This window comes from Halichoeres trimaculatus, unplaced genomic scaffold, assembly GCF_033239565.1.
Source record: "Halichoeres trimaculatus isolate MK-OKI-2021-1 unplaced genomic scaffold, fHalTri1.1 fHalTri1_scaffold_19, whole genome shotgun sequence".
In the NCBI taxonomy this organism is placed as follows: Eukaryota; Metazoa; Chordata; class Actinopteri; order Labriformes; family Labridae; genus Halichoeres; species Halichoeres trimaculatus.
The window spans coordinates 5,974,983-5,998,191 of NW_027437197.1; the positions used below are offsets into that span (position 1 = coordinate 5,974,983).

Sequence of the window (23,209 nt, forward strand, 5' to 3'; positions counted from 1 at the left end):
ACCACTATATTTTACTGCATTACATTCAGATTAATCTGTTATTCTATATTCTTTTATTAAACTGATAAGGTGCTGTGAGTTTTTACATGTATCTTTGTTAAATTAAAAATGTACATAATGTGGTTATGACATTTGATCAAGTAATTGAGAAATATTCCATCACCTGACATGACTTTTCCGTCACTTGCAGATAAGAAATTATATCCTACACAATACCACCCTAAGTGAGAGATATGCTAGCTCACCTGTTGAGAAATTATTAATCATATCAGATAAAAAGATAAGGCTTAGTGTTTTGCTCCTCATGCGAGGCTAGAGAAACTTAAAGGTACATGGGAGAAGGAGCTTCATGTTTGTCTTCATAATGAAAAGTGGAAAGATGTTTGGAGATACGCTAAAACAATTTCAGTCTGTAATCGTACCCAAGCAATACAGTTAAAAATTATACACAGAATGCACATTTCCCCCAACCGCAGACATCACTTCAATCCAACTCTCTCACCCATGTGTCTTAAATGCAACATAGAAGTTGGCAACCTAACTCATTGTCTCTGGTCATGTAAGAAACTGCAAATTTACTGGTGTGAAGTCTTGTCCGAAATAGAAAAAATCCTCTGTGTCTCTTTTATTGGGCCTCCCAAGCAGATACTTAATATCAAAACATAAAAAGAGGCTGTACTGCATCCTTACCTTTGTAGCCAGGTCATTATGTAACCTTGAGTATTATTTATTTGGATCTGAGCTGGTGTTTGTATTGTTTGTATTGTTCTGTTTGCTTGTTTGTTTATGTTTTTTTATTTGTGTAGACCATGTCTTATACTTACTTTTGTTTTTTTGTTTTTTGTAGTGTAAAATTAATAAGAATAAGTGTAAAATTAATGAAAATATTGTTGGAAACAAAAATAAAAATGTACTCTTGGACAGTGGCAGTATAAAAAAACAAAACCTAGATAATAAGTTGAAAATCTCACATTTTATTTTCCTACAGTATTCTCACTACATGTTTTCTTCTTTGTAGTGTCAGAGGAAATTGAAAGCAGAGAGGAAATGACGACTATCACCGAAGTTGGAATCAGTCAACAGAAAACGTAAGTCAACAGATTCGCCACATTAAAGTACATGATCTCACTTCCTGCAGTTGAAGTGTTTGACCAAGCTGTTTTTTTCCGTTAAGTGTTGAGACTAAAGAACAGATGGTAACAGAGGTGAGCGCAGGAGAGTCTGCTGCTCCCTTCTTCATAAGGAAACCGACCCCTCAGAAGCTGGTGGAGGGAGGAAGTGTGATGTTTGAATGCCAGATTGGAGGAAACCCTAAACCTCACATTATATGGAAGAAGAGTGGTGTGCCACTCACTACCGGATACAGGTACAAATCATTCATTAGTCTCTGTCCGTAGACATAAGACACCTGAAATCATGTCATTTTTTTCACTGACTATTAATTTATCCCGAATTAGATATAAAGTTGCCTACAAGAAGGAGACTGGAGAATGCAGATTGGAGATCTCCATGACGTTTGCTGATGATGCTGGAGAATACGCCATCTTTGTCAAGAACACACTTGGAGAAGCCTCAGCCTCCGCCCTCCTGCTGGAGGAAGGTACCAGTGCCTCTTTTGTTTTTATCAGAAATCCAGTCCTGCAAAAACAACAACACTAAAAAACAATCATCTTAAAAGCTTTGTTGGCTCACATTATTCCTGAATCCATTTACAGAGCAATATGAAGCCTACATGAAACAGCAAGACGTGACATATAAAACCGAAGTGACAACAACAGTAGTTCAAGAGACCCCCGTGGTTGTGAGTCAGTATGAGATGGAACAGAGGAGAGTGACAACCCCCATGAGCTTTGTCTCAGAAACGGTACTTTCGTTGTTAACGTGCAAAAATCTGATACCCATGAGATTACCCATGAGTCTCATATTTAGAGTTAACCATTAAACTTTTTTGCAGGAGTTCCTCATTTCAGCATTTGAGGAAAGAATCATCCAAGAGATAGAGCTCCGTATCATGAGGATTACATACAGTGAGCTGGTGATCGAGGATGGAGAGACTATGGTGACTATTGCAGAGCATGAAGCACTGCAGCCGGCCTTTGACACACCTGTGAAAAACTACAGGATCATGGAGGGGATGGGCGTCACTTTCCACTGCAAGATGGGTGGAAAGCCTTTGCCAAAGGTACTAACATGAAATCCTTGGAGGATGCATTTACTTAAAGAAGCTTAAAACTCTGTAAGCTGTATTAGTGTATGAAATGATTCCGTCTCTTTCCAGATTACATGGTACAAAGATGGCCAGCGCATCAGACCTGGTGGACGTTACCAGATGGAGGTTCTTCAGGATGGACGGGCCAGCCTGCGTCTGCCTGTGGTGCTTCCAGAGGACGAGGGTGTGTACACCGCCTTCGCCTGCAACATGAAGGGAAATGCAGTCAGCTCTGGAAAGCTCTACATTGAGCCTTCTGGGACAGTGACACCCCAGAGATACACACCTCAGCCGGCAATGCAGAGAATCAGGTGAGACAATTCTAGGTGGCTCCTTTAACATATTCAAGTCTAAAACTGTTTAGTCTGTCTAAACTGTCAGTGTAATTTTGATAACTTTGCTCATCTCAGGTCTACATCTCCTCGTTCTCTGAGCCGCTCTCCTGGACGTTCCCCCAGCCGTTCTCCTGGACGTTCTCCTGCTAGAAGGCTGGATGATACAGACGAGGCTCAGTTGGAGAGACTCTACAAGCCCGTCTTTGTCATGAAACCTTCTTCAATTAAATGCTCTGAGGGACAGACTGCCAGATTTGACCTGAAGGTCGTCGGCAGACCAATGCCTGAAACTTACTGGTTCCACAACGGTAAGAGGAACTTCTTTAATCATTCTGAATGCATCTTTATCCCTCTCTCCTGTCACGTGTAACATGAGTGTCTGCTGTTTCGTAGGACAACAAGTGGTCAATGACTACACCCACAAGATTGTGATAAAGGAGGACGGTATCCAGTCCCTTATCATTGTCCCAGCCATGCCTAAAGACACTGGAGAGTGGACTGTCGTTGCGCAGAACAGAGCTGGACGGACCTCTGTCTCTGTAAATCTTAATGTTGATGGTAAGTCTGTGTATGACTTTGTTTTTAAAACGCTAAAACCTGAAAGTCGGATGTGTTAGTTGTTTGGGTGAAGTCCTGACTTGTCCTGTATTGTGTTCCCAACAGCTCGGGAAAGCCTGGCACGCCCCCAGTTTGTAGAAAAACTGAAAAACATCACCGTGAAGCAGGGCACTCTGGTTGAACTGGCTGTCAAAGCCATTGGAAACCCCCTGCCTGATATCGTCTGGCTGAAAAACAGTGACATTATCACTCCTCAGAAGCATCCACATATCAGGTATGTATCTTAAATTTTAGCTATGACTGATTTACCAATCATTTGACTGAATTTACTGATCATTGTGTCTGACTGGCTTTGTATTAAAGGATTGAAGGAACCAAAGGAGAGGCCAAATTCCAAATCCCCTCTTCTTCAGGCACTGACAGCGCCTGGTACACAGCTACAGCCATCAACAAGGCTGGCAGAGACACCACCCGTTGCAGAGTCAATGTTGAGGTAGACTTCGCAGCTCCTCAAGCTGAGAGGAAACTCATTATTACCAAAGGAACCTACAAGGCCAAAGAGATTGCAGCTCCCGAGCTGGAGCCCCTTCATATGCGATATGGTCAAGAGCAATGGGAGGAGGGTGACCTTTACGACAAAGAGAAGCAGCAGAAACCAATGTTCAAGAAGAAGCTGACTTCTATCAGAATGAAGCGCTTTGGTCCAGCTCATTTTGAGTGCAGACTGACCCCCATTGGTGACCCCACCATGGTAGTGGAGTGGCTGCATGATGGTAAACCCCTGGCAGCTGCCAACAGGCTGCGCATGGTCAATGAATTTGGTTACTGCAGTCTTGACTACGAAGCTGCTTACGCCAGAGACAGTGGAGTCGTCACCTGCAGAGCCTCCAACAAGTTCGGAGTCGACCAGACCTCAGCCACCCTGATCGTCAAGGATGAGAAAGGCCTTGTTGAGGAATCACAGCTCCCTGAAGGCAGGAAGGCTCCTCACAGGATGGATGAGATTGAGCGCATGGCTCATGAGGGAGGACCTGCTGGAGTCAGCGCTGATGATGAGTATGAAAAGACCAAGCCTGACATTGTCTTGCTTCCTGAACCAGCCAGAGTCCTGGAGGGCGACATTGCAAGATTCCGCTGCAGAGTGACCGGTTATCCTGCGCCCAAGGTGAACTGGTACCTCAACGGACAACTGATCCGCAAAAGCAAGAGATACAGACTTCGTTATGACGGTATCTACTACTTGGAGATTGTGGACATCAAGTCCTACGACTCAGGAGAGGTCAGAGTAGTTGCAGACAATCCTCTTGGCACAACTGAGCACACTGTCAAGCTGGAAATCCAGCAGAAGGAGGACTTTAGATCTGTCCTGCGCCGTGCCCCTGAGGCAAAGCCTGCAGAGCTCCCCCATGAGGCCGGGAGGATTGGATTTGATGTCGTAAAGGTTGACCGACCTGCCGAATCCACACAGGACAGAGAAGTTGTTACACTGCGCAAGACACAGAGGATCGTCCATGAGAAAACTTCAGAGGAGTCCGAGGAGCTGAAGAGCAAGTTCAAGCGCAGGACAGAGGAAGGTTTCTACGAGTCCATCTCTGCTGTGGAGTTCAAATCTCGCAAGAGGGATGAGTCATATGAGGATCTACTGAAGAAGACCAAGGAGGAACTACTTCATCACTTGAAAGAGAAAGAAGAAGCAGAGAGGAAGAAGATGGAGGAACAAGGCAAAGTTACCATCCCCACAATCAAACCAGAGAGAGTCCAGCTGTCCCCCAGCATGGAGGCACCCAAGATCCTGGAGCGCATTGCGAGCAAGACAGTGGCTCCTAATGAGGAGGTTCATTTCAGGCTGAGGGTCGTCGGCAGACCAGAACCTGAGTGCCAGTGGTACAAGAACGGTATTCTGGTTGAAAAGTCTGACCGTATTTACTGGTACTGGCCTGAGGATCATGTGTGCGAGTTAGTGATCAGAGATGTCACAGCTGAAGACTCTGCCAGCATTATGGTTAAAGCCATGAACGTTGCTGGTGAGGCCTCAAGCCACGCCTTCCTGCTTGTGCAAGGTAAAGCTACCTTCCCTCAAATACCATGCTAAATGTTTTGTCGTTGACTGTTTATGTTTCAGAATCTCATATCATGCTTTTTCATTGCAGCCAAGACAGCGATTAACTTCACCCAACACCTGGCGGATGCCACTGCTAACGAGAAGGACACCATGGTGACCTTTGAGTGTGAAACCAATGAGCCTTTTGTTAAAGTGTTTTGGCTCAAGAACGACATGCACATCTTCTCTGGAGACAAATACAGAATGCACTCTGACAGGAAGGTCCACTTCCTGTCAGTGCTCATGATTGACATGACGGACGATGCTGAATATAGTTGTGTGGTTTTAGAGGATGAGGACATCAGAACAAGTGCAAGACTCTATGTGGAAGGTAAAGTTTTCACTTGAAATGGTCCTGTTATCTTTGGTGTACTCTGATGAATTTGTAGGTGATGTTTCTTAACATCTCCTAACTTTCAGGTGCTGCTTTGGAGCTCATTAAGCACATGGAGAACATTGAGGTGCCAGAGACTTACGCTGGAGAGTTTGAGGTTGAGATGTCCCGTGAGGACGTTGAGGGCAGCTGGTTCTTTGGAGACAAAGAGCTTTCTCCCAGCAGTAAATATGTCATGTCCTCCCGCCGTGGAAGACACACCCTCTCCATTAAGGATGTCAGGAAAACAGACCAGGGGAAATACACCTTTGTGTGTGGAGACCTGAAGACCAGTGCCTCACTGAAGATGAAAGGTAAGCAACCATTGCAGCCGCTAGTCTTAGTCATTTTTAGCTTTAGAAGTCTCTGTTTGCCTTGATGGGTCAGTCATTGCTCATTATTTCTTGAGTTAGTAATGGGTTTTCTCTACTTTTAGTGCGCCCGGTGACGCTGATGCAGCCCTTGACCGACCTCACAGTCTGTGAGGGTGACATTGCTCAGCTGGAGGTCAGGTTCTCCCAGGAGAACGTTGAGGGTACCTGGATGAAGAATGGCCAGGCCATCTCTGCCTCAGACCGTGTTCACATTGTTATCGACAAACAGGTTCATAAACTGCTGGTTGAGAATGTTAGCAGAGACGACGCTGCTTCCTACTCTTTTGTGGTTCCTGCCCAGGACATCTCCACCTCAGGCAAACTCAGTGTTCAGAGTAAGTCTTCAAGAGATGGACTCTAGGTATCAAGAGAACACAGTAATTCTGTTTGATTCTGATTATACATTTCTTTTCTTACAGCTATTGAGATTGTGATCCCACTTAAGGACGTGTCCTCTGTTGAGGGCACAAAGGCCGTTCTTGAAGCCAAGATCTCCGCTCAGGACGTCAGCTCAGTCAAATGGTACCACAACGACAAACTGCTCACCCCCAGTGACAGAGTCCAGATGGTGGCAAAGGGATCCAAGCAGCGTCTGGTCTTCAGCAGGACCTTTGGTTCTGATGAAGGACGCTACAAACTGGTGGTCGGCAAAGTCGACACCAGCTGCAACCTCAGTGTAGAAAGTAAGACTGGTTTTATCTACCTGTAATCCTGATTCAGACCCTGTTTCTGTCTTGTGTCTGAATCCTATTGTGTTTTTTTTTTTTTGTTCGCAGAGGTGCACATTGTGAAGCACATGGAGGACAAAGTGTGCTCAGAGTCCCAGAACGTCACCTTCGATGTGGAAGTGTCTCATCCTAAAATCGACCCAGTCTGGACCTTCAGGAACCAACAGCTCAAAGCTGGACCCAAATATAAGCTGGAGTCCAAGGGCAAGGCTCACTCCCTGACTATCGTTGACACCATGAAGGATGAAGAGGGCCAGTACATGTTCCACGCTGGTGAAAAGACATCCAGTGCCAAGCTCACTGTCTCTGGTACGTCCAGAGACGCCCGCTTCATTTTTGGTATTTTTGTCCTCTGTTGTACCAGAATCATAACACATGTTTTTACCTTTTGGTGCCAACAGGGGGAGCCATCACGCGCCCTCTGCAGGACGTGACAGTGGCAGAGTCTCAGACAGCTGAGTTCGAGTGTGAAGTTGCCAATGCCAATGCTGAAGGCAAATGGATGAAGGATGGCAAGCCTGTGGACTTCAGCGATAATGTAGTGAGTGAGGTGAAGGGCGCTGTCAGACGCCTCGTCATCGTCATCACAAGACCTCAGGATGTTGGAGAGTACACATACCAGGTGGCCAACTCCAAAACCACCGCTAACCTCAGGGTCGAAGGTATGTTAGAGCTTCTGTACACAAACAGTTGTAAATTCTTTTTTATTCATGATATATTCTTGGGTAAATACCGAGTTGTGTTTTTGTTTACAGCTGTAAAGATCAAGAAAACTCTGAGGAACCAGACCGTGACAGAAACCCAGGAGGCTGTTTTCACACTGGAGCTCACACACACCGATGTGAAAGGATCCCAGTGGATCAAGAACGGCATTGAGCTGCAGAACAGCGACAAGTACGAGATCACCTCTGAGGGCATGGTCCACACACTGAAGGTGAAGGACTGCAACACACAAGATGAGTCTGTTTATTCCTTCAAACTGGGAAAATTGTCTGCCAATGCCAGGCTCAACGTAGAAAGTAAGTACCACTGGTTTATTGAAACATTGAAAAAGGAAGCACATTAAATTTGTCTGAATTTGGTTTGACTGATTTATTTTGTCGCTGTTTTCCCACAGCAATCAAAATTGTCAAGAAGATCAAGGACGTGACATCACTGCTGGATGGCACCGCCTCCTTCGAGATGAGCTTGTCACATGACGACATCCCCGTCAAGTGGATGTACAAGGGCATGGAGCTGAAGTCGAACGAGAAATGTAAAATCCTGTCCGAGCGCAAAGCCCACAAACTGATCCTGCAGAATGTCGACAGCAGCAACGCAGGAGAGTACACCGCCGTGGTTGGACACCTGCAGTGCAGCGCCATGCTCACTGTAGAGGGTATGCTGATTATTTATTTTTACATTTTTTGAGAACACAGTTTTATTCCAAGTCTAGAAAAAGAAAACAGAAGAAAATAAATGACACAAATTAACTTTTTTGAAACAATATCACTGGAGAAAACCAGTAGTAATGCATTTTGGACTTGTGATGCATGATGTGAACAGTAGAGATAGAAATGAGAGCTCATCTGATGCTTCTTCTCGTCTCTGCAGCTCTGAGAGTCACCAAGCCCCTGAAGAGTTTGGAGATACCTGAGACTCAGATAGCCACATTCGAGTGCGAAGTTTCCCACTTCAACGTGCCATCCACCTGGCTGAAAGACGGCGTGGAGATCGAGATGAGCGAGAAGTTCAGGATCGTGGTTCAGGGAAAACTCCACCAGCTGAAGATCATGAACACCAGCAGGGAGGACTCTGCAGAGTACACCTTCATCTGCGGGAACGACAGAGTCTCCGCTACGCTAACCGTTAGCCGTAAGATTGGGTTTAAAAAATCACTAACTAAATAAAAATTAATCTAACCCTCAGAGATATGTCTCAAAGTGTTTAATTTACCGCAAACATCCTCAAACATTGGAATATTTGGATGATTTTCCACTGTGGTCAGTCTCTTTGAGATAACAAGAAATAACCAGAATTAACACCAGTACGTCCAAACATTAATCTAAAACAATTTAACACATTAAGACTGTAAAAAACAGAAAAACATTTTGATTGATTTTAAAAAGGTAAAAAATTTTTGCTTAGCAAAAAAATGAATTCCCTTAAAATTATTTTTTTCCTTTTTTAATGTAATATATCTTTTTTCTTTTTTTTTCCAAACATAGGAAAGTTTTGTTACATTTTTTTTTTTACCTTTTTTTGTTTTTGTTTTTTTTGTTTTTCTTTCTTTTTTTTTTTTTTTGATATTTTTAGAGGTCTACCCTGCAGATTCCTTAAAGCTTTTATAAATGTTTTTGTGATAAAATATGAAATAGAAACTTTAAACACCACAGTCCCACATAACCCAAACTGATCAAACTCCCTTGTGTTGTAAGTTAAAGCTGTTTTTTATCATTGGAGTCTGGTTTTTGGTTAAAATTCATCAACTTATTTGACAAAAAGCTCATTTTCTGTACAGAGCCTTTCTGTAACGTAGTCAGACATTTACAATCTGAGCCGATCAGGGACAAACAAGAATTTATGGACACACTTTGATCCATGGGGGCCTTTACTTGCTGAAGGATGAAAGAATTTTCTGGAAGAAGCGTAATATTTTGAATTTTTAGACTTCAAGGTTCCAGAGATAGTTTTAAATTAATCAGAATTACAGAATTTAATAACACATTTCTTTTTCAGTTATGAATAGTTTTATGGAAACATATCCTGATTTATGCAAATTTCTGAGAATCAGGTTATAGTTAATTTATAAAACATCTAAGAGTACAAGTTAAAGGTCAGATCTTCATTTTTTTGATACAGATTATAACAGATGTTACTTTTTTAAACTTGAACCTAGTTCACATTTTTAGGAAAATAATAAAACTTGTAGCCAGATTCATCACATATAAAGGCCAGAGTAGTGAAATATGCCTGAGGTGATTTCAGTATTTGATGACTTGTCCCCTCCCCTCCAGCCGTCCTCATCACCTCCATGCTGAAGGACCTGAACGCTCAGGAGAGAGACACCATCACCTTCGAGGTCACCGTTAACTATGAGGGCGTCACCTACAAATGGCTGAAGAACGGGGTTGAAGTCAAGTCGTCAGAGAGGTGTCAGGTCCGAAGCCGGCAGCTCACGCACTCACTGACCATCCGGAACGTTCACTTTGGAGACGGAGGAGAGTACCAGTTTGTGACCGGATCTGCCGCTACAACCGCCAACCTGTTTGTCGAAGGTAAGCCTGTGATTTCCACGTTCACTGTTGGCAGAAGATAAGATGCACACTTGGAAGTCTTTCAATATTTTGATTTTTTAGAAATTTATCAGATAAACTTTCAGCCCAACATTTCATAGCACAAAAAAACAATGACTTAAATTTTAAATTTTTAAAGTTTACTGATGATCTATGACGGGATATTATCATTGGACAAAGCAACAGATCAGATTATTCAACCAAATAATTAAATGGAGTTCAAGTCAAAAGTTTAGAACAGGGGTGGCCAACAAATCAGGGACAAAAAGCCACAAAAAACGTGGTCTTACAAACGCACTTCCTCTTACACGTTGACAAATTTACATAAAATGAAAATCAATATATCTCGAATTTTCAAAGTGAGATTTTTTGTGATTAGATTTGTACTCGGAGCCCTGTGAAAGACAAATTTCTGTTTTTACCGCAAAAGAGACAAAGTTCCATCTATCTATCTATCTACGAGCACATAAGCGATTGAGAGGAGCGAGAAGAAAAGAAACCGAAACTTAAGTATCAATCTCGTCACCCAAGTATTGATCAGTGCTGATACCAACGTTTGCAACGATATATCAGTTTTATGAGTAGATCGAAGAGCCGCAGGTTGGCCACCCCTGGTTTAGAATAACGTATGCTCACCCTCTGATGTCGTTTTTAATTTTCAGCTCGTTTGATCGAATTCACCAAGAAAATCAAAGACATCAAGATCACCGAGAAGAAGAAGGCGATCTTCGAATGTGAGGTTTCTGAGCCCAACATTCAGGTGATGTGGATGAAGGACGGACAGGAACTGGACATGACACAGGAGCGGTGTGTATCTGTTTGTTAATCATCCTCTTGACCACACATCAACAAAAGCATCTGAAGCTGAACACATGATCTGTGGTGTGTTTAGGTTCGTCGTAACAGCTGAAAAGTACGTCCACCGTCTGATGATCCAGACGGTTCGGATGTCTGATGCTGGGGAGTATTCTGTGGTGGCTGGATCCAGTGTTTCCAAAGCTCGTCTGATTGTTGAAGGTCGAGACATTCGGATCTCTGAGCCTGCAGAACGTGAAATCACGGTGAGACAGACAAACAAATTCAATGTTTTTCTTTTTTTAAGTCCAAAAGATAAAAAGATGAGTGGATCGTAGTATGCATGAAAGACTTTAGGGGTTTCTTTGGTCTGTGAAAAATATACCTGAAAGTCTGAATATCATGCTGCACAGGAATTAAAAAAATAGTGTATCTTTATTTTTGACTGTTCTGGAAAAAAAAACAGAGAAAAATACCTTCAATTTGTGTATCAAGGATAAACATATGCAAGTGTTTCTCGGAAAGAAGAAGTTTCAATAGTTCATGGATTGTTTTCCTCGCTGTCTCAGGTTCTGGAGCGACACAGAGCAACATTTGAGTTCGAGGTGAATGAGGACGACGTGGAGGGTCGCTGGATGAGGAACGGGGTGGAGATTCAGTTCTCCATGGAAGAAAGATTCAACTACGTCACCATCAGGAAGCTGCACCGCCTCACCATCTCTGAGACCTTCAGGAGCGACGCTGGAGAGTACACCTTCATCGCCGGCAAGAACAGGAGCACCATGCACCTCCGAGTCAACCGTGAGTCATGCAGATGTGTTTGATACGCTCTTAATGGCGCCCTCTGCTGGTCGTCTAAAGTCAATGAATCTATCCAAGAATATTTTAACATTGCAAATTTGAGGATTAATTAACAGCTCTCTCTTCTCCCTCCTCCAGTCCCTGAGCCTCCTCAGATCCTCCGTCACATGGAGCCTCAGTCAGTGGAGGCGGGTAAACCTGCTCGCTTCTCCGTGCAGGTGAGCGGTGTCCCTCAGCCTCAGGTGTTCTGGTACAAAAACTCCCAGGCTCTGTCTGCTGGCTTCAAGTGTAAGTTCCTCCGCGATGGGAACGAGCACTCGCTGCTGTTGATCGAGGTGTTCCCCGAGGATGCCGCCACCTACAACTGCGAGGCCAAGAATGAGTACGGCTCCGCCACCAGCACTGCCTCACTCAACGTCGAAGGTGAGACAGAGTCAGACGTGGTACAGTGATATGGATCATCACCAGGACGGGTGCATGAATGGGTTTGTTTTTATGTTGTAGTGTCAGAGGTGGTGTCTCCAGACTCAGCTGCTACTGTTGCTCCACCTGTCGTCATCTCACCCATCACCAGCACCTCCGCTCGCGAGGGAGAACCAGCTCGCTTCCAGTGCAGAGTTCGTGGAGATGGTAAGATCCTGTCTTGTAACTTCTTCACATCTTTACATTTCTTGACGTTTCAGCCTTGAGGTTGTAAAAAGAAGCAGTCAGAGCGGAGTTGCTGGATAGACCTGATCCTTTTCTCTCTCCTCTGCCCAGATGTGAAGATCAGCTGGTTCCACAGAGAGAAGGAGATCAAGCAGTCCGAATTCTTCAGGATGTCTCAGTTTGACGACAGCTGCCAGCTGGAGATCTCCAGAGTGTACCCCGAAGACGAGGGCGAGTACACCTGCATCGCCACCAACAATGCCGGCACCGCTTCCTGCTCTGCCACTCTCACCCTGGACGGTAAGGCTGATTTAAAAAACTTCCATAACCAGAGTTGCTTTTATCTTCCAATATCACCAGCACCAAACTTTGGTTTGAAGTCCCAGTAAGGACTGATTCAGTTGTCCATGATACTGACTGGGATGAATGAAAACAAATCGAACACAAAGTCAATAGAAATGCTTCTTTTCAGGACAAAAACAAATCGTGGAACGTCGTGCTGAGTCTGAGTGGCACGTCTCCACCAGCATCTCCAGCATAAAGAAACCTTCCATTGGCCAAAAGCCTGTTTTCATCCACCCAATCACAAGCTGCACTGTACCACACGGGGAAGTGGCTCGCTTTCACACCTGTGTGTCCGGCATGCCGAAGCCAGAGATCAGCTGGTTCCACAACAGGCAGCCCGTCCACCCCACCAAGAACGTGGTGTTTCACTTTGACGAGGTGTCCAACACCGCCACGCTCATCATCGTGGACGCTTTCTCAGAGCATGCAGGGCAGTACACCTGCAGGGCGGTCAATAACGCAGGAGAGGCTGCATGTTCAGCTACTCTGACTGTAACCACAGAAGAAGAAGGTAACGTCTGGATCCCCAGGCTGCAGCTAGACTCCCTCTGACACCTTAAACCACTTCCAAAACAAATGCGTTCCTCCATCATCTGCAAGATTAATTCACCCTCTTTGAAAATCACCACACCTTTTAATTTCCTTCTCGGCCTTTCACGGGTCCAGGTACCAACCCAGTCAGTATTAAAAAATAAATTCCATGCGATAGATTGTTTAATACGAGATAATGTGATATTTCAAGTTAAGTTCACTCTTGTTCTATAGAAATATGGCCGTATATCTGATCCGTGTAGTTTGCTACCTGGACCATCCTTCATCCCTCCTCTGGATCTGACTAACCTCACTCTTCCAGAAAGACGTATCACCTTCTCACTGATTGCACCTGTTTGTTTGAACCCTTGGATTTCCTCCACACCTTCCTCACCCTCACCTGCACAGGAACAAAACTTACCTCTTTATTTTCCTTCACCGTTTTCGTCTTCACCCTCTTCTCCTCTGATGCACAGGAAAATCCATAAATTGCATGAGCCTCATGTGCCACTTCTTTATCCTCTCTCCATCATTCAGGACCCCAAACCTCTCTTTGGTTCCTTGTTAATGTGTAACTTGCATTTCTTCCTTTGTCACTGTTTTCCTCCTAGGCACTGTTTTACTTCTCCCCTAAAAGTCCAGCAATGCAAGGATGAAGTCTTTAGAGGTGAAAAAGTCTTGTTATATTAAATTATGTCATCTCTATCCTTCACAGTGATTCATGTCAGGGAGCACATTGAAGCCAAGATCGAACAAGAAGTCAAAGGTAGGACCAAATCAGATTTCTGTTCATCTTATCTTAGGAACATCAAATTTTATCACACACACGAGAAGCACAAACAATAAAAAAGGGACAGTTCAACGAGATTTTCAGAAGCAGTCTGTCAGCAGGGAACTTTGATCCAAGCTTTGACTCAGTGAAGATGGTTTTCATGTTGGAGAAACTGTTGAGAAAGTGGAGTTTGATCTCAGAAGTGTGGGTGCATGTGTTGTTTGGATTAAAGTCATACTGCATTCACAGACTGCTTTAAAACTTAAAAAATAAACAATATGTTGAACGGTCCCTTTGATGTGGGATATTTATTTCTGCTGCTGCATGTCATCTTAATGTGTCTTTATGTCTCTTGATGGTAAATTCATGTTGTTGATGTGATTCTACCTGCTCTTATTCTGACAATATTTCATGGTTCCCTTCAGGCGAGCACTGGTAGAACTTGCTTGTACCAGTTTTTGACACTTGCAGTTTGCATCCAAAAGTCGTTTCATTTTGGCATGAAGGTTCCTCTGATCTTTTCCAAGAAAAGGCTCAGGATATGTATCTTTTAAAGTTTCCAGACATGAAATACCCTTTAAAAGATATGGAGGTGTACTGCATCGGAAACTGATACCTTCCTCCTGCAAAATATTTCTTAGCCTGGCTTGCAGATAGTTGGGATGTGATTCCTGTGGTTTGCATTCGAAATAACACCAGTAAACTATATTAGTTCGAATAAACGCCTTCTCACCCAATTTACCGCTTGATTTGTTTAACTTTGGAACGTAAGATATCTTTTGGAGAGCTTTGTTTCTCACTGATTTTGTGCAATATTTATTGATAAGATGAAGGATTAGAAAGGGCGTTTATTCTCCTGTCTGCAAGTCAGGTAAGGAATATTTTAGAGTGAAGTCAAAGCGATCTTCATAAATTAAAAGTCGAATGTTAGCAGCCCATCTTGGACTTTTGCTTTTTAATAATAAAACAATTTATGTTTTGAAGAAATTTCCACAGACGAAGGATCAAAACTTCCAGCAGGTTTCTAATAAAAAGAATCAAGTCTTGCGTTTATTCGAACAAATATGGTGAGTGAAATTATTTCTTTTGGCATTGTGACTCCCAGCATGCAATTAATATTCCATTTATGATTCATTCAAACTTTTCTCTTTTTTTACCCCAGGAGGTTAGGTTATTCTGACAGCTGTCTATTTTTTTTTCAGAGCTGTTTTATCTTGAAAGCAAAGAGGGAGCACCGCACAGCAGCTCAGAACTCTCCGGCACTTGTCAGCTGAGAGGAGCCTTCTCTGACACCGAGGACTTTTTGGATCATGGTCTGGTATCGGCCAATCGCTGCTCTAGCAGAACCTCCTCCATCACCTCATGGACAGAGAACATGAAACCTTCTTTTACCAAGAAACTCAAATTCCAGTCGGTTGTGGAAGGGGACTCAGTAGAGTTAAAATGTAAACTGGTAGCCTGCCCTCCACCAACCGTTCTTTGGTTTCACAATAACAGGTCTATTCCTAAAGAGCGCAGACGCCGAATCTGTACGGAAAGTAGGATGCACATGCACACAACCAGTCTGGTAGTTGACAGTGTCAAAGAAAAGGACTCAGGCAGTTATAAGGTAATGGCAATCAATACAGAGGGGTCTGCCGAGTCAACAGCATCACTTTTGGTGTCGCTGAGGGAAGAACAGTCTGCGAACTATCTGGGCTTTGTTAAACGCTCTGCCAAGGCCCACGAAAGCATAGACACCATGGCAGAACAGAGGAAAGAGAGGAAGATTCGGGTTGACCTCAGGTGTGTAGGGTCGCCGTTTGACAAAATGTCCAAAGTCCATAAAGGAAGATCCAGATCTAAGACTGCTCTGGTGCGTACTGTGTACTTCAAGTCCAGTACCCCTTCAAAAGAGATTGAGTCAGAAAAAGAGTCGAAACGTTTGGAGACTGCCTCTGAGCGCGCCCCGTCTCCTCCTCCCATGTTTGACAGGTCTGAGCGCTTTAATGACAGATTCAGTGACATCTACTGCGACCGGCGTACAGGTGCCAGGTTCAGCGACAAGTTTAGTGACAGGTGCAGCGACAGATATAGTGAAAGGTTTAGTGACACTGAGAGTCTTCACAATGAGGTAAGAACAAAGCTAACCACACTTCAAAAAGCTGTCAAACAGAAGAAAAGGTTATCCATCTCCACCATGTCCTCCTCTGAGTTTGACTTGGAATCGGTCACTAGCGAGCCGAGCTATGCAGATTATGTGGAAAAGCTCAGGGTGAAGCCATCATCTTTGCCTGATGTCCAGCAGTTCAGTCGACCTTTTGATTCAGGAGAGGGTCATAGAGAGTTTCAGAGCAAAACCACAAGCTTGGAAACCTCTCGCCCGCGTGTAAGGCATTCATTTGAGCCACAGTCCAGAACAAGGGCTATTCAGATCATGAGAGGTGAGTTGGTTGATACACTGATACCTGAGGCTGAAAGAAAATCAGGTGTACAGTACACACAGGCACTTGAGAACAAACCAGTTGATAGATTTGTTGAATCTCAGGCAGATGTGAGAGTCAAGCAGATGGTAAGTGATCATCACAGTGCAGCTGCTCTGGATCAGGTGGAAGCAACAAAGCTTGAAGCTCAGTTACCTCACCATGGAGTATCATACTCAAAGCTTGACGTCCAGCTCCGTCAACCTAAAGCTTCATACTCTGAAACAACATTCCCTGCTGATACAGTGTACACAGAGAGCAGGGAAGCTGGCCATATTATGTCTACTCAAGAGGAGGCATTACTCATGAAGACACAGAGACCAGAACCAGCAAAGGATGAGTCCCCCAGCAAAGTAACAAGATCCGAGGAGGCAGCAACAACAGAGTCCGTTGAGCTGTATGAGGAGTCACTGAGGGCTCAGTATAGTCAAAGCCTGGAGGCTGAACGCATGCAGTGTGAAGAAAAACTCCTTGCTCTCAGGATTAGAAAATGGCAGCAAGGGAGTATGATGTCTGAGGAGGAGGGATTTCATCCTGAAACTGATCTGCCAGCACCAGCAGAGATGCACTACATGGAGCCTTCAGGGCGGACCTACACCCACCAGGAGGTGGTAGAGAAGAGAGAAACTTTAGAAACTGAGGCAGTGCCCTCCTCTATCCGTAAATCACCAAGAATGAAGGCAAGGGGGCTAGATTCTGAATTTGCAGATGTGTCAAAACCCAGATCACTTACAGAAAAAGTCAGAGGAGAAGAGGTTGCAATGTATGGCTCCTTGTTGACAAAACCAACCACATCTGATACCAGAATACCAGAAGTAGAGGTTAAGTCACCTGTCAAACTGGCTAACAAGTCTCCCAGGATAAAAACCAGAGCCACGGGATTAGAAGTGGAGTCCCCAACTAGAGCAAAAACCAGGGCTGATGACACATTTGAAGGGACACCAAGGCCTAAAGCTTTCAAAGAGAGCCTTCTCAGTGAGGGTGTAACACCAGCTCACGTTACAAGAGACACAGCAGGAACATATGAAGAAGAGTGTGAAGAGGAGTCGTTGAGGGCTCAGTATGAGAAGAGCCTCGAAGCTGAAAGGATGCAGTGTGAGGAAAAACTTCTGGCCCTGCGAATCAGGAAATGGCAGAAAGGAGTCCAAATGTCAGAAGACGAGACACCCTACCCTGAAAGTGATTTACCTATACCTCCAGAGGCGCAGTATATGGAGACTAAGGAACACATTTACACCCAGCCAGAGGTGTCGGTGAAAACAGCGACCACAGACAGTGTTACCATGTCTACTCCAAAGGCACCTGTCTATATAGGCAGAGGAGAACGGGACTTAGCTTCTGCCCCCTTGCTCAAAGAGAGGATGGAAGGCAAATATGGAGAGCTGGGAACTGAAGTATCAGTGATGTCCAAACAAAGATCACCCAAATTAAGAGCCAGAGTTGCAGAAGAGGAAGCTGAGACGTTGCCTAGAGCAAATGGCAGAACAGAACAAAAGATGCTGTTTGAGAAGACAAGAGAGGAGCGTGAGCTTCAGCTGTCGAGGGAGAATATTTCTGAGCTTAAGAATGAAACTGAGAAGTTTGTCAGTGAAGAGGAGGCCTTGACCCAACGTATAATGAAATGGCAACAGGATGTTCAGATGGAACAAGAGCAAGTTGTGAAGCCGGAGTCTGACTGGGTTGGGGGTTACTCAAATGTTGCAGAGGCTTCTGCCTTAGATTCAGCTCAGCAAACTGAAAGGATCCTCAGCAGGAAGACTTCCTTGGGAAAAACTGAGCAGGAAAAGTCGCTTCCTAGCGAGTCAGTTCCAGCGAGATTCCAAGAACAGAGGGATGATAGCCCGCAGTGGCCACCGACTGGTGACTTAGCAACAGAAGGTCGTGAGACCAGGTTGCAGAGAGACAGTGAGTACTTTGTAAGTGAGGAGGAAGCCCTTGCTCAACGCATCCTGAAATGGCAACAAGATGTTGGTGAACAAGAGGAAGTTGCTGAGCTGGAGACTGAGTGGGCTTTGGACAGTCAGTTTAAACAACCTGGCCCTGGGATGCCTTTTGAATCTCAGATTCCACCAGTCGATAGTGACACCCATAGTGGCATTCCTCATAAAGCCCCGGCTGGTGACCGTCCATCTCCATATACCACTCTTGCTGGTAGATCCTTACCAACAAAACAAATTTCACCTCTTCAACGTGATGCTGGTTACAGGCCCACTCCTTCTCCTGATACTTCCTCCCCTGGAAGAAAACCTCATGATGTGGGCATGCCTTTGGAAAGTCCTTATGGTCTTGGGTCTTCTGTTAAAGACAGAGCAGGTCTTGAAGCATCACCAGTTCCAGGACACTCACCTGTCCAACCTACTGGTGTTCCTTTAGAGGGATACGAACTTACCTCTGCAATGGGTGAGAGTCCCCATAGACCCCCAAGAGACTTTACCTCGGACCGTACACACTCCCCACTCCAAAGTCCATGGGAAGATGTGGGAACAGAGGCAGAACTGAGGCGAAGCAGGGAGGAGTATGACATAAGTGTTGATAAATCAAGCAGCCAACGTTTCCAGTCAGATGTACGAGGGGAAAGAAGGGTGAAAGAAGAGATGGGTACTACCAGAGAGAGCAGTGAATGGAGACAGCAGAAGGATATTGTAGGTGTAAGGGGAGAAGAAAGAACTGGAGATTTAATGAGGACAAAACAGGGCGTAGACACAAGTGCAGAAGGCATTGAACTTGGAGCTAAAAAGAGGGATGAACAGAAAGTCAAAGAGGAGTCAAATCTAAAGGAGGTGCAAGAAGCCAGGAGTGTAAAAGATAGCGAGACAAATCCTGGAGGTTCCCGTCCAGTATTTGTGAAACAAATGTCATCAGTTCAGGTAAAGATTGGTGAGATGACAGAGTTTACCTGTCAGTTTGAGGGAGACCCTCTGCCTACAGTCACATGGTTAAAAGATGGCCACCAATTAGCCCACAACCCTGACTATGACATCATTAGCAAATCTAACAAATCACAGCTCACTGTCTTCTACCCAACAACAGACCATGAAGGGACATATGATTGTGTCATAACCAACAAACATGGTAAATCTATCTGCAGTGGCACTCTTGAGATTACTGACACCAAGTTGGGGAGAAAGTCAGGGGTCACACAAGAGGTAGTAGTCACCGAGGAGCGGGTGCAGGATGAGGAAAACCAGGAGAGAGCAATTGTACGGGAACTTGAAACCTACATGGATTCAGGAAAAGCAACTCTACAGGTGCCTCAACCAGTAATTCACAGACGCTCCTCAGATGAATCTTTCAGCTCCTCACCTGTTGAAATCAGAGTTACTGCTCCTACACCTGTCCTTGGAATGTTAGAGGAAATCAGTGAGGACAAACCTCAGGCTGTTACAGAGAAAACATCGGATGAACAGGGTGATGAGGGAGCCTCTCAGACTATCAAACATAAGTTCACCTTCTCCTTTGATGTGGCCGGTGAAGCTCCTCGCATGGCCCCAGAATTGCAGAATATCAAATGCTCTGAGGGTGAAACTGCTGTGTTGGATTGTGTAATCCAAGGTGAACCTGCTTCAGATGTGACATGGTATTTAGGTGATGCTGGTCTTGACACCTCTGCTGGAAAATACAGATTTGAGGTAGATGATAAAGTTTGTAGACTTTATGTCAACAATTTTAAACTTTCTGATGCTGGAGTGTACAAATGTGTTGCTAGAAATAAGCTTGGAGATGTTACAAGTATCTCTGATGTGTCACTTCAAGCTGAAGAGCAATTTTCAGAAGGTGGTCGTGCTGTAGAGAATGTTAGTTTAATTCAACAGAGGGTTGCTAAGTCTCCTGCAGGGTTAGCTGAGGATGTTAAGAAACCTGTTGTTCTACGCAAAGCAGATGTCACTCAGACTGAAGATAATATAATTCAGATTAAGGATAAACCTCTTGGTCCAGAAGCTTCATCTGAGGTGGTTGTGACAGCCCCAAGATCCAGACCTGGTATCTCAAGAGAGGCTCCAACTATATCTGGCTGTGGTCTGTCATCTTCTGCTGCTGTGATTAATGTTTCTCAAATCAAACAAGCTTTTGAGTCCGAGTCACCTGTTGCATCAGCCCTGCCTTCCTTCCAAGAAGAACAGGGAAAGGAAACTCTGTTTCCTGAGGAGTTTATACCTGCCGTGGCTATTTCACTAGATCAGCAAGAACAAGTAGTTGAACATGAAACAATGTATCCTGAGGCTGCCTTCCAACAACCTTCCATTCTGCAAGAAGGAAGCACTGTCAGTGTAAAATCTGCTGGCATGGAAGAGGGAGCACTTCTAGCAGGAATGACGCCAAAACAGTTTGTAGAGGAAGTACAGGAGTCTCCAGAGTTGGTCCGGCCAAAGCCACAGAAACTTGGTCCTGTACCTGAACAAATGGGAGCTGGAGAAGTTGAGATGATGAGGGAGGAGACTGTGCGTAAATTTGACAGAACCAGTAGTTTTATTCCCTTCCAACCTGAAAAAGTTGGGACAGGTAAACGCTCTGTCAAAGCCCCAGTTGAAGAGGCTGTGAAGCCCAGGAGAATTTCTGAATCTCTCAAATCTGAGAGGCAAAGTGAAGCTGCTAGGGGTTCCCTGACTCAAAGTGAAGCTCAAGTGTCGAGTTATGATGAAGAAGAGCCTTATGTTGTTGAAGATCTGACAGAAATGACACATCATATGAAACAAGGGGTTGAAGGCATTGGTGAGTTGTCTGTTCTTAGGCCTGAAATGGAAAAAGTTCATGAGGAAGCTGAATTTGCTGGTGATAATCTGATTTCCATCCCAGAGCCTTCAATGGACAGTGGTGTCTTCCTAAGTCTGCCAGAGTCTCAGGCTGATGTGACGGAGGCAGCAGAAGAATACGATACACAAACAAAGGATGAACTTGAGATGACTGAAGTCCTTGGGGAGAAAGAACCTAAACCTTCTGTTGTCAAGCCAAAAGTAGACAGCAGTACCAAACCTCTTGGTCTGCCTGAGGACGCTGCTACTGAGGGATCTGAAACCCAGGACAAAAGTAGTTTTGTCAAAGCCTCGGCAGCTGATGTTGGGGGAGTTGCTGCAGCGGCTGGCTCAATGGAGGAAGAAGTGGTCACTTTTGGTGCCGTGTATGACTACTACAACCCCCCAACAGACTGGGGAAGGCCACTGTCTCCTGAGTCTGAGATGTCCATTGAGATTGGCAGCACTGTGAGTGAAGACATAGCAGAGGTAACTGAGAGGTTCTTCACCCCAGGTTCTTCTACTGAGGTTTCCCAACCAACTGTTGAGTCCTTCCACACCTCCAAGTCTCCTGTTACTTTTCATACTCCCAGTTCAGATACACTTGGTGGTTTTAGGACCCCTCAGGAATATCCTTTCTCCCCGGTGGAACACAAGAGACCATCAACAGGAGACTCTGGAGATAAGTTTTTCTCTCCAGTTCAGTTCCTGACATCTCCTGCAGATGAAGGAATTGAAACAACCCCTCCTGGTATGAACTTGGATGAGAACAGGTTCCTCACCATGGGAAGAGGTTCTCTAGGCCTGGCTACTCTTCAGGAGAAAGTGCAGGGTATCCCTCCTGCCTTCCTCAAACCTCTTATGAAGAAAAGAGTGTTTGAAAATGAGTCACTAACATTTTATGCTGAAGTGTTTGGCCTGCCTTCTCCTGAGGTGAAGTGGTTCTGTAACAAAACCCAACTGGAGGCAGATGACCGAATCATAATGGCAAGAGATGGTGATAGCATCTCACTCACAATTCACAATGTCACCAAAGCTGACCAAGGAGAGTATATCTGTGAGGCAGTAAACTATGTTGGAGAAGCCAGGAGTGTTGCTTTAGTGGTAGTTGTGTCGCAGGAAGTGAGGTTCATGCCTGCCCCACCTGCTGTCACCCATCAGCATGTGATGGAGTTTGATGTGGAGGAAGATGACTCTTCCCGTTCTCCTTCCCCACAAGAGATTCTGCTTGAAGTGGAACTGGATGAAAATGAGGTGAAAGAATTTGAGAAACAGGTGAAGATCATCACCATTCCAGAGTACACAGCAGATAACAAGAGCATGATCATTTCTTTGGATGTATTACCAAGTATATATGAGGAGGGTGCCGTAGACTTTGTCACTCAGGAACATGATGATTTGAAAATAGCCTTTGAGGTCACTGAGATGCCTCCAAGGTTTATCAATCCCATCTGTGACATGGAAACCCCAGAAGGTACCACTGTTATGTTTGAGTGTTCACTGATGGGAATTCCATCGCCCATTGTTTCCTGGTTCAAAGGTGACAAAAAAATTCCTCACAACAACAAAAAATACTTGCACTCCTCTGATGGTGACAATCACTTCCTCAAAATTGGCAAAGTCACACCTCAGGATAGTGGAGTATATACCTGCAGAGCTATTAACATTGTTGGGGAGACTCTTTGTAGGGCCTCGCTGGTGGTGTTGAGCGCAAAAGCTTTCTCAGGAAAAACCAGAGGAAGAGAACTAACTGCAGTTTCTCTTGGAAGTGCTAAAGTCCAGCCACAGAAGTTTGACATGGTGGTTGACAATACATCGTTTGATGGAGATCAGGTGTCAGAAATTGAGCTTGAGTTTGAATTTGAACAAGAAGCAGATGAGTCTCAGCGGGCGGTGAGGCTGGTGGCCAACACTGACAACGAAATGAGCAAACAGGGAGAGAAATATGTTAGCATCAACTTTGATGTGTTTGCTGAACCGGCAAAAGATGATAAAATAGAGTTCAAAGGGAAGTCCTCTGAGACATGTAGCTTCCAATTCCAAGTGACTGAGACGCCCCCTAGATGTGTCATCCCACTTACAAATGTCACCGCAGCAGTAGGGACCCCGGTGATCCTACAATGTCTTGTTAGCGGGAAACCAAGTCCGACAGCTGAGTGGTACAAAGATGGA

At 44.7% G+C, this 23,209-nt stretch overlaps 1 protein-coding gene across 1 annotated transcript in view; it reads left to right on the forward strand.

Moving 5' to 3' along the window:
* Positions 1 to 23,209, forward strand: part of ttn.2 (titin, tandem duplicate 2) — a 178,306-nt gene that overhangs the window by 12,843 nt on the left and 142,254 nt on the right. The window contains exons 16-42 of the mRNA XM_074694523.1: positions 1,019 to 1,088; positions 1,175 to 1,366; positions 1,458 to 1,600; positions 1,716 to 1,864; positions 1,955 to 2,182; positions 2,279 to 2,520; positions 2,620 to 2,852; positions 2,938 to 3,102; positions 3,208 to 3,376; positions 3,466 to 5,162; positions 5,253 to 5,534; positions 5,624 to 5,890; positions 6,013 to 6,285; positions 6,370 to 6,633; positions 6,727 to 6,987; positions 7,080 to 7,340; positions 7,434 to 7,697; positions 7,796 to 8,056; positions 8,272 to 8,532; positions 9,675 to 9,935; positions 10,616 to 10,760; positions 10,846 to 11,014; positions 11,318 to 11,549; positions 11,688 to 11,972; positions 12,054 to 12,179; positions 12,309 to 12,497; positions 13,789 to 13,839. Of these exons, the coding sequence (XP_074550624.1) occupies positions 1,019 to 1,088; positions 1,175 to 1,366; positions 1,458 to 1,600; positions 1,716 to 1,864; positions 1,955 to 2,182; positions 2,279 to 2,520; positions 2,620 to 2,852; positions 2,938 to 3,102; positions 3,208 to 3,376; positions 3,466 to 5,162; positions 5,253 to 5,534; positions 5,624 to 5,890; positions 6,013 to 6,285; positions 6,370 to 6,633; positions 6,727 to 6,987; positions 7,080 to 7,340; positions 7,434 to 7,697; positions 7,796 to 8,056; positions 8,272 to 8,532; positions 9,675 to 9,935; positions 10,616 to 10,760; positions 10,846 to 11,014; positions 11,318 to 11,549; positions 11,688 to 11,972; positions 12,054 to 12,179; positions 12,309 to 12,497; positions 13,789 to 13,839 (7,140 nt within the window). The remainder of the gene's footprint in view (positions 1 to 1,018; positions 1,089 to 1,174; positions 1,367 to 1,457; positions 1,601 to 1,715; positions 1,865 to 1,954; positions 2,183 to 2,278; positions 2,521 to 2,619; positions 2,853 to 2,937; positions 3,103 to 3,207; positions 3,377 to 3,465; positions 5,163 to 5,252; positions 5,535 to 5,623; positions 5,891 to 6,012; positions 6,286 to 6,369; positions 6,634 to 6,726; positions 6,988 to 7,079; positions 7,341 to 7,433; positions 7,698 to 7,795; positions 8,057 to 8,271; positions 8,533 to 9,674; positions 9,936 to 10,615; positions 10,761 to 10,845; positions 11,015 to 11,317; positions 11,550 to 11,687; positions 11,973 to 12,053; positions 12,180 to 12,308; positions 12,498 to 13,788; positions 13,840 to 23,209) is intronic.